The sequence below is a fragment of the Phyllobates terribilis genome, unplaced genomic scaffold (genome assembly GCF_046119375.1).
Source record: "Phyllobates terribilis strain yellow unplaced genomic scaffold, ASM4611937v1 Scaffold_12__6_contigs__length_324123572, whole genome shotgun sequence".
NCBI classification, from domain to species: Eukaryota; Metazoa; Chordata; class Amphibia; order Anura; family Dendrobatidae; genus Phyllobates; species Phyllobates terribilis.
In genome coordinates, this window is record NW_027362772.1 from 31,863,946 (window position 1) to 31,878,569 (window position 14,624).

The 14,624-nt window shown below is 44.8% G+C and overlaps 1 protein-coding gene across 1 annotated transcript in view; it reads right to left on the reverse strand.

Annotated features, from left to right (window-relative positions):
* Positions 1-3,108: 3,108 nt before the first annotated feature.
* The window catches only part of LOC141172985 (B-cell receptor CD22-like), a 92,542-nt gene continuing 81,026 nt past the window's right edge, over positions 3,109-14,624 (reverse strand). The window contains exons 8-9 of the mRNA XM_073657595.1: positions 5,870-5,926; positions 3,109-3,776 (exon numbers count right to left, since the gene is read on the reverse strand). Coding sequence (XP_073513696.1) covers positions 3,675-3,776; positions 5,870-5,926 — 159 coding nt within the window. The 3' untranslated portion in view covers positions 3,109-3,674. The remainder of the gene's footprint in view (positions 3,777-5,869; positions 5,927-14,624) is intronic.

Genomic DNA, 14,624 nt, shown 5'->3' on the forward strand with positions numbered 1-14,624 from the left:
AAGTCCCACACACAGCTAGAAGGCCAAATATTTTTTCAGAGCTAGATGCAGAAAAAAATTATATTAAATTTGCAACCTGATGGAGGTCAGTATAGATGGACTAATAGAATAATGCTGTGCCCAAAAGGTTTTACTTCACTAGGTGCAGTAAAAAAATTGGTATTCTATACACAGGTGGTGTAGCTTGCAACACAGACAGGCTACTCCACTGACTAACACACTCTGCAATAGGCCAAAAAGGATTAGCTTTGCTAGATTTATCCAAATGCTGTGAAAAAAACTTGCACAGCACTGGCACAGACCTGCCTGGCAAAAACTGATAGGAACTGATGTAACTTAGTCCTGAAAAGGACTGCAATTACAATTAGTCTTTACTCCCACAACCTATCTATTTAAGAGCACAGACCTGCCTGATAAAAGTCGTAGGAAATGCTGTAACCTAGTCCTTAAAAGGACTGCAATCACAACTATTCCCTACTCCGAAGCTATCTGTAGATTTGTGCGAAAATTGGCTTGAAATTAACAAGGTATAGCGCACACAGCAACAGCGGTGCCGTCTAACACTCAGCTGCAGCAGTGAGAAAATGGTGGCGACGGGGAAAATGGCTGGGTCTTATAGGGCAAGGACATGTGACATACACTGCCAATGACACATGCCCTTGCTTGTGTGAAAAAAAGCACTTTGCTCCGTGTGTGCGCTGCTAATAGGCTAACAGATTGCACTTCCCCACTGTAAATGCGGGAAAGAGAAAAAAAAATGGAGATCTTCATTATTCCTGCAGAGATCCATCCCCTGCCCCTCCCCCCGCCCCGCTGTACACTCAAACTGCGTATTAACATTAATTTTCATCATTACTGAGAAAAAATCCAGTTATGATTTTGGTGCACGAACAGTTATCGAACATAACCTCGAACAGCCGAATTTTTTCAAATCGTTCGTGTTCGCCGAACTGCTCGAACACCGCCCAAAACAGCTCGAATTTGAGATTGGCGAACAGTTCGAGTCGAACAACGCTCATCTCTAGTCCCCACCTGCAGAACCACTCCTTTATTGATGGTGTCTTGATAATTGTCAATAATTTCCATCTATTGTATATTCCATTTGCACCACAGCATGTGAAATTGATTGTCAATCAGTGTTGCTTCCTAAGTGGACAGTTTGATTTCCCAGAAGTTAGATTTACTTGGAGTTATATTCTGTTGTTTAAGTGTTCCCTTTATTCTTTTGAGCAGTTTATATACACAACTTAGTCTTACTGGCCAATGAAAGGTCCTAATATAAGCATTTTTTCTCCTGTGGTGCATTTTAATTTACTGACATAAATACTAGTACCATGAGCAATCATATTTAGAAATGAGTGGGAGCTAATTAATATTAAATATGTATATTTAATATCTGCCAATCAGTACCTCAAAATACCTGGCCAAAAGTATTGGCACCCCTGCAATTCTGTCAGATAATACTCAGTTTCTTCCTGAAATTGATTGCAATCACAAATTCTTTGGTATTATTATCTTCATTTAATTTGTCTTCAATGAAAAAACACAAAAAGAATTGTCCTAAAGCCAAATTGGATATAATTCCAAACCAAACCTAAAAAAGCGGGTGGACAAAAGTATTGGCACTGTTTGAAAAATCATGTGATGCTTCTCTAATTCGTGTAATTAACAGCACCTGTAACTTACCTGTGGCACCTAACAGGTGTTGGCAATAAATAAATCACACTTGCAGCCAGTTAACATGGATTAAAGTGTACTCAACCTCTGTCCTGTGTCCTTGTGTGTACCACATTGAGCATGGAGAAAAGAAAGAAGACCAAAGAACTGTCTGAGGACTTGAGAAACCAAATTGTGAGGAAGCATGAGCAATCTCAAGGCTACAAGTCCATCTCCAAAGACCTGAATGTTCCTGTGTCTTCCGTGCGCAGTGTCATTAAGAAGTGTAAAGCCCATGGCACTGTGGCTAACCTCCCTAGATGTGGACAGAAAAGAAAAATTGACGAGAGATTTCAACGCAAGATTGTGCGGATGGTGGATAAAGAACCTCGACTAACATCCAAACAAGTTCATGCTGCCCTGCAGTCTGAGGGTACAACAGTGTCAACCCATACTATCCGTCGGCGTCGGAATGAAAAGGGACTGTATGGTAGGATACCCAGGAAGACCCCACTTCTTACCCTGAGACATAAAAAAGCCATGCTGGAGTTTGCCAAAACTTACCTGAGAAAGCCTAAAACGTTTTGGAAGAATGTTCTCTGGTCAGATGAGACAAAAGTAGAGCTTTTTGGCAAAAAGCATCCACATAGAGTGTACAGGAAAAAAAAGAGGCATTCAAAGAAAAGAACACGGTCCCTACAGTCAAACATGGCGGAGGTTCCCTGATGTTTTGGGGTTGCTTTGCTGCCTCTGGCACTAGACTTCTTGACCGTGTGCATGACATTATGAAGTCTGAAGACTACCAACAAATTTTACAGCATAATGTAGGGCCCAGTGTGAGAAAGCTGGGTCTACCTCAGAGGTCATGGGTCTTCCAGCAGGACAATGACCCAAAACACACATCCAAAAGCACTATAAAATGGTTTGAGAGAAAGCACTGGAGACTTCTAAGGTGGTCAGCAATGAGTCCAGACCTGAATCCCATAGAACACCTGTGGAGAGATCTCAAAATGGCAGTTTGGAGAAGGCACCCTTCAAATATCAGGGACCTGGAGCAGTTTGCCAAAGAAGAATGGTCTTCAATTCCAGCAGAGCATTGTAAGAAACTCATTGATGGTTACCGGAAGCGGTTGTTCGCAGTTATTTTGGCTAAAGGTTGTGCAACCAAGTATTAGACTGAGGGTGCCAATACTTTTGTCTGGCCCATTTTTGGAATTTTGTGTGAAATGATCAATGATTTGATTTTTGCTTCATTCTCTTTTGTGTTTTTTCCTTGTAAGCAAATTAAATGAAGATAATAAGACCAACGAATATGTGATTGCAATCATTTTCAGGAAGAAACTGAGTATTATCTGACAGAATTGCAGGGGTGCCAATACTTTTGGCCAGCACTGTAATTAATTGGAAGAGAAATATTGTAGACATTTTACCAATCAAAATACTACCGAATTTCAAATTGAACTGAGATAGAAGAATTCTGCTGTATATAGTTGGCAGCAAATGTATTATTGTTTTTTAACATTCTTTGAAAAGGCATAGCTTGGTAGGGGGAGTGGGGAGAGTATGGTTTAAGATACATCAAATTGTAACAACATTTTGGTAAAAAAAAATAGTCTAAAGTTATCCAGCTGAGAGGTAGTATAATGTTTGACAAAATTGTCTGAAGATCCCTCAAATTTATCATACTGCATGAGGCAAAAGAACCTCACAGTTTAAAATGTAATATCTGAGATCTTTATTTTTCTAAAAGATAAAAATCTATCATGTATCAGATAGATAGTACATCCCAATATATTTTGAGAGATCCTCTAGGAAAAATCTTTATTTTTAAAATCAATACATAATAACAAAATGTTCTAGTTGTTATTTCAAATTTTGTTCTTAAAATGTTTTCACATTTTTCATTAAAATTCATATATTTTTTTCACATTTCAAATTATATTTTAACATTATATTTACATTATTTTTCCCCTAATTTACATCACATTCTGATCTACCCCTCTTCTTTATCTCTTCCTTTACTTAGTTCGTTTTATAGACATGTCTTCATATACAGTTTCATTTTCACAGGACTGCATCCCATTTTGTCCTTTTTTAGGCAAGTGGCAATGAGCTGTTGGCTGTAAAAGAAAATGAGTTACAAATTTATCAATTTGTTCATTTTCAAGGATAAACTAGTGGTGGGAGGATGAGGGTGGTAGTCCACACTGCTGATGTTGATGCCAAGAAACCTGGAAACAACAATAAACGTTCATTCGGTTTAACATCTTATTCTCTACGCATTTCGAAGTCGGACTAACTTCTTTGTCAGAAGAAGCTCAGTATTGACTGAGGAAGAAGTTGGTCGAACTTCAAAACGTGTAGAGGATAAGAGGTTAAACTGAATGAACCCATATTGTTATTTCCTGGTTTCTTGGCATCCACATTGGCAGCACAAACTGCCACTCTCATTCTCTCACCCCTAGTTAATTACAATGGGAACTCCATTCTGTAGGTGGTGCAGCAGCTGATCCATCTCAAATTTTTTGTAGCGGGTTAATACAACCCCGATAGGTGAGCAGTTCCCTCTTTCACCTAACATTATTTTCCTCCTTTGGTGAGACCCTATTGCGCTTGGTGTCTCCTTCATTTTCAACTTTGGGTAGAAAAATTTACAAAGAGATACTAGATGATGTCTAAGAATTAAATAGTTGCCTAATACTTCAAAGATTATAAGTTGGCTCGAAGATTGGCCAGTAGACCATTGGATCTAATGACTGTTTTTTGTATTCTATTGTTAGGAAAAATATTGCTTAAAATAGGTTAAAAAATAGGCAACTTTTTCCCCCAGGAATAGTTGCGATGTTTTACATGTTTGTATATGGTATTGTTTCTTGTATTCATGGGAATGGGGCTAAGTTGCAATATTAGACAAAACCTGTCGACAGGCGTGGTACTGTTTTGGGAATTTAGATGAGCAATCTAACTTATGCCATCCCTTTTAGTGCCATGGAAAATGGGTATCGTAGACCTTATATACTTAAAGAAACAAAAGGATAAAACAAGATTGAAAATTATTGATATTTCCAATTTTGGGTTAGCCTTTTTAATAGGGTCCCAAAACAAAGTAATATGAAAAATTAATAATATTTCCAATTTTGGATTGGCCTTTTTTTAATAGGGTCCTATAACAAAGATGAAAAATTTATAATACTTCCAGTTTTGGTTTGGCCTTTTTAATAGGTTCCTATAACAAAGTAAAATGAAAAATTAATAATATTTCCAAGTTTGGGTTGGCTTTTTAATAGGGTTCTATAGCAAAGTAAGATAAACAATTAATAATATTTCCAATTTTGGGTTGGCTTTTTTAATAGGGTCCTATAACAAAGTAAGATGAAAAATGTATAATACTTCCAGTTTTGGTTTGGTCTTTTTAATAGGTTCCTATAACAAAGTAAAATTAAAAATTAATATTATTTCCAATTTTGGGTTGGCCTTATCAATAGGGTTCTAAAACAGAGTAAGTTGAAAAATTATTAACATTTCCAATTTTGGGTTGCATTTTGGCAATTTTTATATACACAAGGCTTTAATTTGTTGATGTTTTATGGGGGCTATGTAGACGTATGATCTTGATACTTTCTTTTGCCCACATTTACTAACAGGTTATGTGGACTGTTTACATTGGTTTGGGTGTTCAATACTAATAGTGACTTCTTATTTTCCATCACAGCTCATTACCCCCTGACGAAGGACACTACAGTCCGAAACGCGCGTCGGGGCTCTTCCTGTGTGATCCCTCCATCTCCTATATATAGGTATGTCAGGCCTTTTGCCTTATATTGGGCACATTTAATTTGTACAGATGTATTACTGCTATGGTATAGTCACATTGGCACATGAATTTGTGATTTTTTCTTGGAAATATATAAACACGTGTCCTTCATGTTGTGATTTTCTCTGACATACTTCTCGATCATTTATGCATGGATCTGCAATATACCTTACTCATTGTATGGGTCTATGTATGTTATTTCTACTAGTACATTGCATTTTATGATTTATGATATGGTGGGATTGCATGTGTTTGCAGCACCACTTTTGACCACTGTTTAATAAAGGTCCTTTTATATTTATATTTGTTTATGTTTCTTGTATTCTGGACTGGACATTCGGTGGTTCTCCTATCCTCTGTCATTACTAAGTAAGACTAAACCCATTTTCTTAATCTTACCTCTAGCGTGTAGTACGATGTTGTTTGTCTTTCTGTTAGATCTGTGTATCGGGTACTCTAAAAATATAAACAAAATGACCAAGTAAATATACGTAGAACATTTACTACTTTTGTAAATGGGGCATCCATGAAGGAAAAGTCACAACTTACTATTAACTAGAATTATGTTCAGGAATCTTTTGCTGTCTACCAGCTTGATGGCATCAGGTTGTCCAAATTCAGATGTTTGAAACCAAATTTTAACTCAAACCCATGTCTTAATAGTACACCATGTGGTTTTGAATGGTATTGCACTTGAAACCGATTGCCTAATTAACAGGTTCCCTCATCATTGGTTCTTGTAGGGTTACTGACTATTCTTCTCAGATTATTATCTCAACTGATATCTATAATATAACGGGCGCCGGAGACCACGGTATGCGTAGACACTGAACACATACCGAGATCTCCGTTGCCATACTTACATACTTACCTGACAGGGAGGAGTGTTGCCGCGTCGCCTCTATTCTCGCTAGAGACCAGAGGTGGAGTGAAGGCGTTGGAATCAGTGCATGCGCATAGCGCTATCTGGTGCCATTTTACTGAAGACACATTTGCAGTGAGTCTTCAGCAAAATGGCGCCGGACATCGCGGTATGGGCACGCGCATACTCCGGTGCCACACTCCTCCCTCGGCCTCCGGCTGAACAGGACACCGCAGCGCTGGAGCACAGGGAAGAAAGGTGAGTATAAGTGTTTATTTTTTTTTTGTATGTGTGCAGCGTGAAAAGGATGAGGGGTACCATGCATACCAGGATTGGGGGATGAGGGGACCACACATACCAGGATTGGAGGATGAGAGGGCCACACATACCAGGATTGGGGGATGAGGGGGCCACACATACCAGGATTGGGGGATGACGGGGCCACACATACCAGGATTGGGGAATGAGGGGGCCACACATACCAGGATTGGGGGTGAGGGGACCATGTATACCAGGATTGGAGGATGAGGAGACCATGCATACCAGGATTTGGGAATGAGGGGACCATGCATACCAGGAATGGGGGATGAGTGGTACCATGCATACAAAGATTGGGGGGTGAGAGGACCATGCATACCAGGATTAAGGGATGAGAGGGCCCCACGTACCAGAATTGGGAGATGAGGGGTACCATGCATAGTAGGATTGGAGGGTGAGGGGTACCATGCATACCAGGATTGGGTAATGAGGAGACCATGCATACCAGGATTGAGGGGTGAGGGGTACCATGAATGCCAGGATTGGGGTTGAGGGGGTCACACATACCAGGATTGTGGGATCAGGGGTACCATACATACCAGGATTAGTGGATGAGGGGACCATGCATACCAGGATTGGGGTTGAGGGGACCATGCATACCAGGATTCGGGGTGAGAGGACCACACATACCAGAATTGGGTGGTGAGGGGTGCGATGCATAGCATCATTGGGGCATGAAGGGACCATGCATACTAGGATTGGGGGATGAGGGGTACCATGCATACCAGGATTGGGGGATGAGGGGTACCATGCATACCAGGATTGGGGGATGAGGAGTGCCATGCATACTAGGATAGGGATGAGGAGTGCTTGCATACCAGGATAGGTATGAGGGGTGCCATGCATACTAAGATTGGGGGATGAGGTGTACCATGCATACCAAGATAGGGACTTGGGGGTAGTGTTGAGCCACCCCCGTAGTGTTCGAGTTCGGTTCGGTTCGTCGAACACCCGTGTGTTCGCCGAACTGTTCGTCGAACTGTTCGTCGAACACATTCGAACACCGTTAAAACAAATGGCAGGCAAACAAAAACACATAGAAACACATAGAAAACACCTTCAAAGGTGTCCAAAAGCTGACAAACTGCTCAGAAGACATAACTAACACATGGAAAAGTGACAAGTACATATAGTCATGCGAAAATAAAAGAGGTGGAGGAGTAAAAGGAGGAGGAGACACAGATATAGGCATGTCATGCCCTTCTAAAATCCAAAAAGTGAGAAGCCGACACGGCCAGTCCGCTCCTGCCCGTGCCACCTCCGTGTCGCCGGGTTTGTGCCAGAGCCGCGGTGAACCCTGATGGCCAGCCCCCCTCTCCCAATACTGGTGCCTGTCCGCTGGTGGGTCGAGCGAGCCCCCCTGTGGTGGAGGCAGCTCTAAGCTTTTTAATTTAAATTGTCTCTCTAATTTGAATGAATACACTTTAAATCCATTTACAAGGATCTATTGGAGGGCAAGTCTCATGCCAGCAGCCGCGTAATTCCAGCTCCAGTAGCGTCCACTAAAGCTGCTGCAGTTAAAAAGCTTTTATAAGGATCGAGCTCGGCTGTCCACCACAAGGCATCCTACTGCCAGTCCCAGCCCCTATGCCTTGGGGTGCCTCCTGATGCTCTTCACTGAGTATCCCGTGGTCCCGAAGCATTTCCTTTGAAAAAATGAAGTGTCCAAACTACAGGTGGCGTAGCTTGCTTAACAGCTGGGATAATCCGCTGACTAGCAGACCCTGCTACTAGGCACAAAGTATTTCCTAGGCTAGATGCAGTTAAAAATTTGTAATTAGATACTCTCGTTGGATGCTGAGAAAGCATTCCAAAGAGTCTCCTGGCATGCCATATATGATTCTCTTAAAAAGCTTGGGGTAGGGGTCTAGGGGACCCTTTTATAGCCAAAATCACGGCCCTGTATCGCAATACGTCACCTAGGCTGAAGATAAATGGAACTGTAGCACCCTGAGGGCTCGGTTGCTACAGAGGTATTGCACCTCACTCAGAGGTGTGATATCTCACTCTCAGGTAAGGATGTAGTGTGGATCAGGACCCGACACCTGCATGCATTACACCACATTGCCGTGGGGCAGGGCGACCAATATGCCCCTGAGATGGGCACGACAGTCCCTGTCCCTGGCTGGAGTGGGGGGAGGGAACACTGAGGAAGGGGAACCCTGTAGTGCAGGAGCAGGGAGGAAGCAGTTCCTGGGTGCATTGAGAAGGGAGTATAAAAGGTGGGCACCATCTTAGTTCAGTGCAGAGAAGTCTGAGCAGAAGTGGCAGGGAGCAGGGGCTCTGCATGAGCTCTGCTCCGGAGGTGGGCCTAGTAACAGAGGCCCAGGCCTGGAAGAGGGAGAAGGAAGGAAGAGGAGCGGAGAAGGCTCCAGGAATGAGGAACGAAGGGATCTCAGGGGTGCGGACGGGCGAATCGCCACCGCACGCCAGAATCCACCTGCGTGGAGGGGTCAGGCCAAAGGGGGAGACCGGTCCCCGAAACTAGTGGAGGCAGGAAACGACCCTCAGCTAGAAACAGGAGGCTGTGACATTTTATGTGGCGCAGCCCCTCGCTACACCCGCTAGGAAGGCACCACATAGGGTCAGGGAAACTGGCGCCAAGTTTACCAAGAGGAGGCCCGAGGCAGCCGGACAGAAGGATTGGTAAGAAAGGCCAGACAAAGGACACACAAAGGGGGTCCTGTGAAGCGCTCCAAAGTTATCTGGGAGTTGTCTGAGCCCCTCACCTGGTGAGCACAGTACGACGTGGGCAGCCGTTACCTGCAGACGTGGTCTGGATAATAAGAACTGTTAGTAAAGGCCCTGGACTGCATCACTGACTCCGTGTCATTACTGCTGCTGCCCTGCACCATCACCCCCATCCTCCGCATACACTGCCCTGAGGCTATACTCCTCCCGTGGGGAGTTATGCTACGCTCTGCTGCACCCACAATACCAGCCTCAGCGTTCTGCCCTGGAGCGGCGGTTCACTCTGACCGCAATCCACGGGTGGCGTAGTCGGACATTTAAACATCAAAACCACATAAATAGTTCCGCCACTGGTTTGACCGCCCTGAGCCACGGAACCGGGTTGCCGCCACGGAGACTACAACCACCAGCATCCACCATAAAGGGTCCGGCTCCGGGTGTCCCAAGGCCCAGGGGGCGCGTCAGAACATTTTCATCACCTTTCACAATCACCAATGGGACAAGGCAGGGATGTTCTCTGTCCCCTCTCTTATACATCCTAGTGACGGAGCACCTGCTCTCATCAATTCGCCATAACCCCAATATTAGGTGGATTGAGGTGGGAGGCACCGAGTACAAGTGCTCTCTATTTGCTGATGATGTCCTAGTATATATCACTCAATCACATATATCCATCCATGCTGTTATGGCTGAAATAGATCACTTTGTTACATGGTCAAATTTTAAAATCAATGCAGCGAAGTCTGAGGCCCTCGATGTCTCCCTCCCCAAATCCATATAGGATTCCATCCAGTCCAACTTTCCCTTTGCCTGGCCCTCACAGGGTATCAAATACTTAGGAATTCCTATTCATAGAGACCTCTCCCATCTATGTTATCTTAATTTTGGGCCCTTTATTGAACAACTCCATACAGACCATGGTTGGCAAGTTAGAACTGTAAGATTCACTACGTGAACCACTGGTGTTTTGTGGAAAAGCACATGTACACTGTGTTCCAAATTATTATGCAAAAAGTGTTTAGGAGTGATAAGGGAAGAATTTGTTTGTTTGTCAGTTAAACTCATTGATGGTGATGTGTGTCAGGGCTCTTTATATCACTGTAAGCAATTGCAGACACCAGTGCTAATTAGTTTGTCAGGTGTGTCCAATGAAAGGCAAGACTATTTAAGAAGGCTCTCTCACATTATTCAGCAGCCTACATTTTCTGCCAAAATGGGAAAGAAAAAGGATGTGTCGGCTGCTGAGAAGCAACAAATTGTGGAGTGTTTAGGTCAAGGCATGACTACAATCAACATTGTGCGATGATCAGGATGAAGTGTCTTGGCAATCAAGAAGTATGTAGCTGACTCACAGTACACACGTGTGCGTGCTGATAAGGGCAAATTGAGGACTCTTTCCTACAGGCAATTACGTCAGGTTGAAAGAGCAGCGGCAAAAAAGCCTTGTCATAGCAGCAGACAAGTTTTTGAAGCTGCTTGTGCCTCCAACGTCCCCCGAACAACAAGATGCAGGGTCCTTCAGAGGTTTGCAGCTGTGCATACGCCATCCTGTCGACCTCCTCTATCCACTTCACACAAGCAGAAACGGCTCCAGTGGGCCAAACATTACATGAAGACTGATTTCAAAACTGTTTTGTTCACGGATGAGTGCCGTGCAGCGCTCGATGGTCCAGATGGATGGAGTGGAGGATGGCTGGTTGATGGACACTCCACGCAAACACGGCTACAGCGCCAACAAGGAGGAGGTGGAGTAATGTTTTGGGCTGGAATCATGGGGAGAGAGATTGTCGGCCCCTTTAGGATCCCTGAAGGCGCTAAAGATGAACTCCATAATGTATGTGGATTTTCTCAAACAGCACTTCCTGCCATGGTTCAAGAAGAAGAACCGTGTATTTCACAGCAAGATCATTTTTCTGCATGATAATGCACCATCTCATGCTGCACATAAAACATCTGCATCTCTGGCTGATCTGGGCATAAAAGGGGACAAACTTATGGTGTGACCCCCATGCTCCCCTGACCTGTACCCCATTCAGAACCTTTGGAGCATCATTAAAAGGAGTGTCTATGATGGCGGGAGGCAGTTCACATCTAAGCAACAGCTCTGGGAGGGTATTCTGCACTCATGCAAAACAATTGAAGCAGAAACCATCCAAAACCTGACAAATTCAATGGACGAGAGAGTTCAGAAGCTCCTTTCGAACAAGGGGTCCTATGTGAAAATGTAACCTTCCTAGAATAAAGTTTTGAGTTGAAAACTGTTTGATTTCAGTTTCTAACAACCTGCTAATGCTTATAATTTCAAAAATGACCATTTTTTTGGTCTTTATTAAAATGAAAAGGTTGATCGAAAAGTTTGGGGGATCTAAGAGTGTGGCAACCCAGTAGTCATGATTACTTCGAATTCTGACAATATGAGGGTCATGCTGCAGGTAGTGCAGCAAGAAGGCACTTATGTGTCTTGCGCATCTCGGAGCCCCAAAATTATTTTCCGGGCTAGATGCAGCTAAAAATTATTTTTAATTTTAAATCTGGTGGAGCTTATTATAGATGGCCTAATAGGATCAGTGCTGCACACTGCTACAAAGCCCAAATTATTTTCCAGTCAAGATACAGATAAACATGATTAGTAATTTGAAAGCTTAAAACGGCTGGTAGGGTGATTTTAAACAATCATCAAGCTTTTACTCTCCCCAGGATGACACAGGGGTAGAAAAGTCGTTTCGGATCCATGATTTGTTCATCTTTATGAACGTGAGTCTGTCTACATTATCAGTGGAGAGCCGCGTGTGCTTATCTGTCAGCACACCACCAGCAGCGCTGAACACACGTTCAGACAGAACGCTGGCTGCGGGGCATGACAAGATCTCCAAGGCGTAAGTGGCTAGCTCCGGCCATTTATCCAGATTGGAAGCCCAAAAAGAGCAAGGGTCCAGTGACACAGTCGTGGCTTCAATGTTTACTTGGAGATACTCCTGTACCATCGTCTCTAGGCGTTGACTATGTGTCAGACTTCTTGTCTCCTGTGGCCTTGCAAAGGATGGGCTAAAAAAGTGGTGAAATGATTCCGCAAAATTGATGTTACCACCAGATACTGTGGTTCTGTTACGGTTTGAGTGCTGAACACTTGACGGTCCCACGGTTGGCAAGTTGGAACTGTGAGATTCACTGCGTGCACCACTGGTATTTTGTGGAAAAGCACATGTAAGATTCTGCAACAGTCTCTGCTGATACTCCTGCATGCGTGCATCCCTTTCTATGGCAGGAATAATTTCTGCAAATTTACTTTTGTACCGGGGATCTAACAGTGTGGCAACCCAGTAGTCAGGATTATTTCTAATTCTCACAATTCGAGGGTCATGTTGCAGGTAGTGCAGCAAGAAGGCACTCATGTGTGTTGCGCATCCAGGAGCACCAAGTCCCTGTTGTGTTGGTGGCGAGGTAACAATCATGCTTCCTTCCTCTATCCTCTCCCCCCAACCTCGCACAACAGAAATGTGATCAAGGTCTCCCTCATCTGATGAGTCTTCCATCAGTTCGTCCTCCACTTCTTCCTGGGCTCCTGCACCTTCCTCACTAGTTTGGCTGCTACCATGCGCCCTGGTAAAACCATCTCCCCCACCCTCACATGCCTGCCGCCTTGGTGCTGCCGACCGTCTGGACCTTGCAGATGTTAGCCCTTCCGCATACAACTCCTCCTCCTCTACTTCCTCCACCTCCTCTTGTGCCACCACCTGACTCCGAATTCTGTTTAACATGTGCTCCAGCATGTAAATCACCGGAATAGTCATGCTGATAATGGCATCGTCAGCACTAAACATCTTCGTCTCCATTTCAAAACTGTGCAGAAGGGTGCATAGGTCCCTGATCTGAGACCACTCCTCCAGCGTGATTTGCCCCACCTCTGAATCTCGTTGGCCCAGGCTATACGTCAGAACGTATTGCACCAGGGCTTGTCGGTGCTGCCACAGTCGCTGCAACATGTGCAGAGTTGAATTCCACCGGGTAGGCACATCGCATTTTAGCCGGTGAAGTGGCAGGCCCAACGACTTCTGTAGAGATGTAAGTCGCTGAGCTGCGGGATGCGAACGGCGGAAGTGAGCACACAGCGACCGTGCCCTCTGCAGAAGGCCATCTAGTCTGGGATAGTGGGCTAAAAATTGCTGGACAACCAGGTTCAACACGTGAGCCATACAAGGCACGTGTGTGACATTGCCCCGGCGAAGGGCCGCACCCAGGTTTGCAGCATTGTCGCACACGGCCTTCCCTGGTTTCAGGTCCAGTGGAGACAACCATTCATGAAATTGGTTCTCCAGAGCTGACCACAACTCCTCAGCTGTGTGACTCACATTTCCCAGACATTTCAATGTAAAAACCGCCTGATGACGTTGAGCCCTACTGCCAGCATAGTAAGAAGGTGTGCAGGATCCCTTCTGCGCAGTTAGAAAGCTTGTGGCATGACCAGACAGGCTTTGTGTGCAGGTGGAAGACCGAGAGGAGGTTGAGGAGGCAGAAGCAGTGGATGAACTTTGACATAAAGAGGATTGACGCACAACACGTGGGGACGGCAAGACTTGGACAGCAGCCCCTTGTCCTGCTGTCACCATAGTTACCCAGTGCCCAGTCAGCGACATGTAATGCCCCTGTCCATGCCTACTCGTCCAAGTGTCTGTGGTGAAATGCACCCTGTCACACACAGAGTTTCTCAAAGAAGCGGTGATGTTGTGTGCGACATGCTGGTGGAGCGCAGGCACACCTTTCTTTGAGAATTAGTGCCGACTGGGCATCTGGTACTGGGGCACTGCGACGGACATAAGGTCTCGAAAATCCTCTGTGTCCACCAGGCGGAAAGGCAGCATTTCTGTAGCCAAGAGCTTGCAGATGGTGAAATTCAACCTCTTAGCTTTCTCATGGCTAGGAGGAAATGGTCTTTTACTTGTCCACATCTGAGGGACCGAGGGCTGGCTATTGTGCTTAGACGGGGTTGATAAGGGTGTCCCCGGCAAACTGCCGGTCTGTGAGGAAGATGCAGGCGGACATGTTAGGTTGCCTTGATCCAAAGGTGGTGCTATCGATGTCGGACAGCGCTCAACACCAGCTGCTGTTACCACCTCCAAAGAAAATGATGACCTGCCAATCACGCTGGCTGTTGCGGGTAAAGAGGTGGCAGGTCTGCGCCCCAAAACAGGTGTGACTGCTGTCCCCCCAGTCACAGAGGATGAAGAGGCCGCGGATGCACAAGATATGGCAGACGGTGGTTGGCCCGGCCGGCTAGGCCGCATT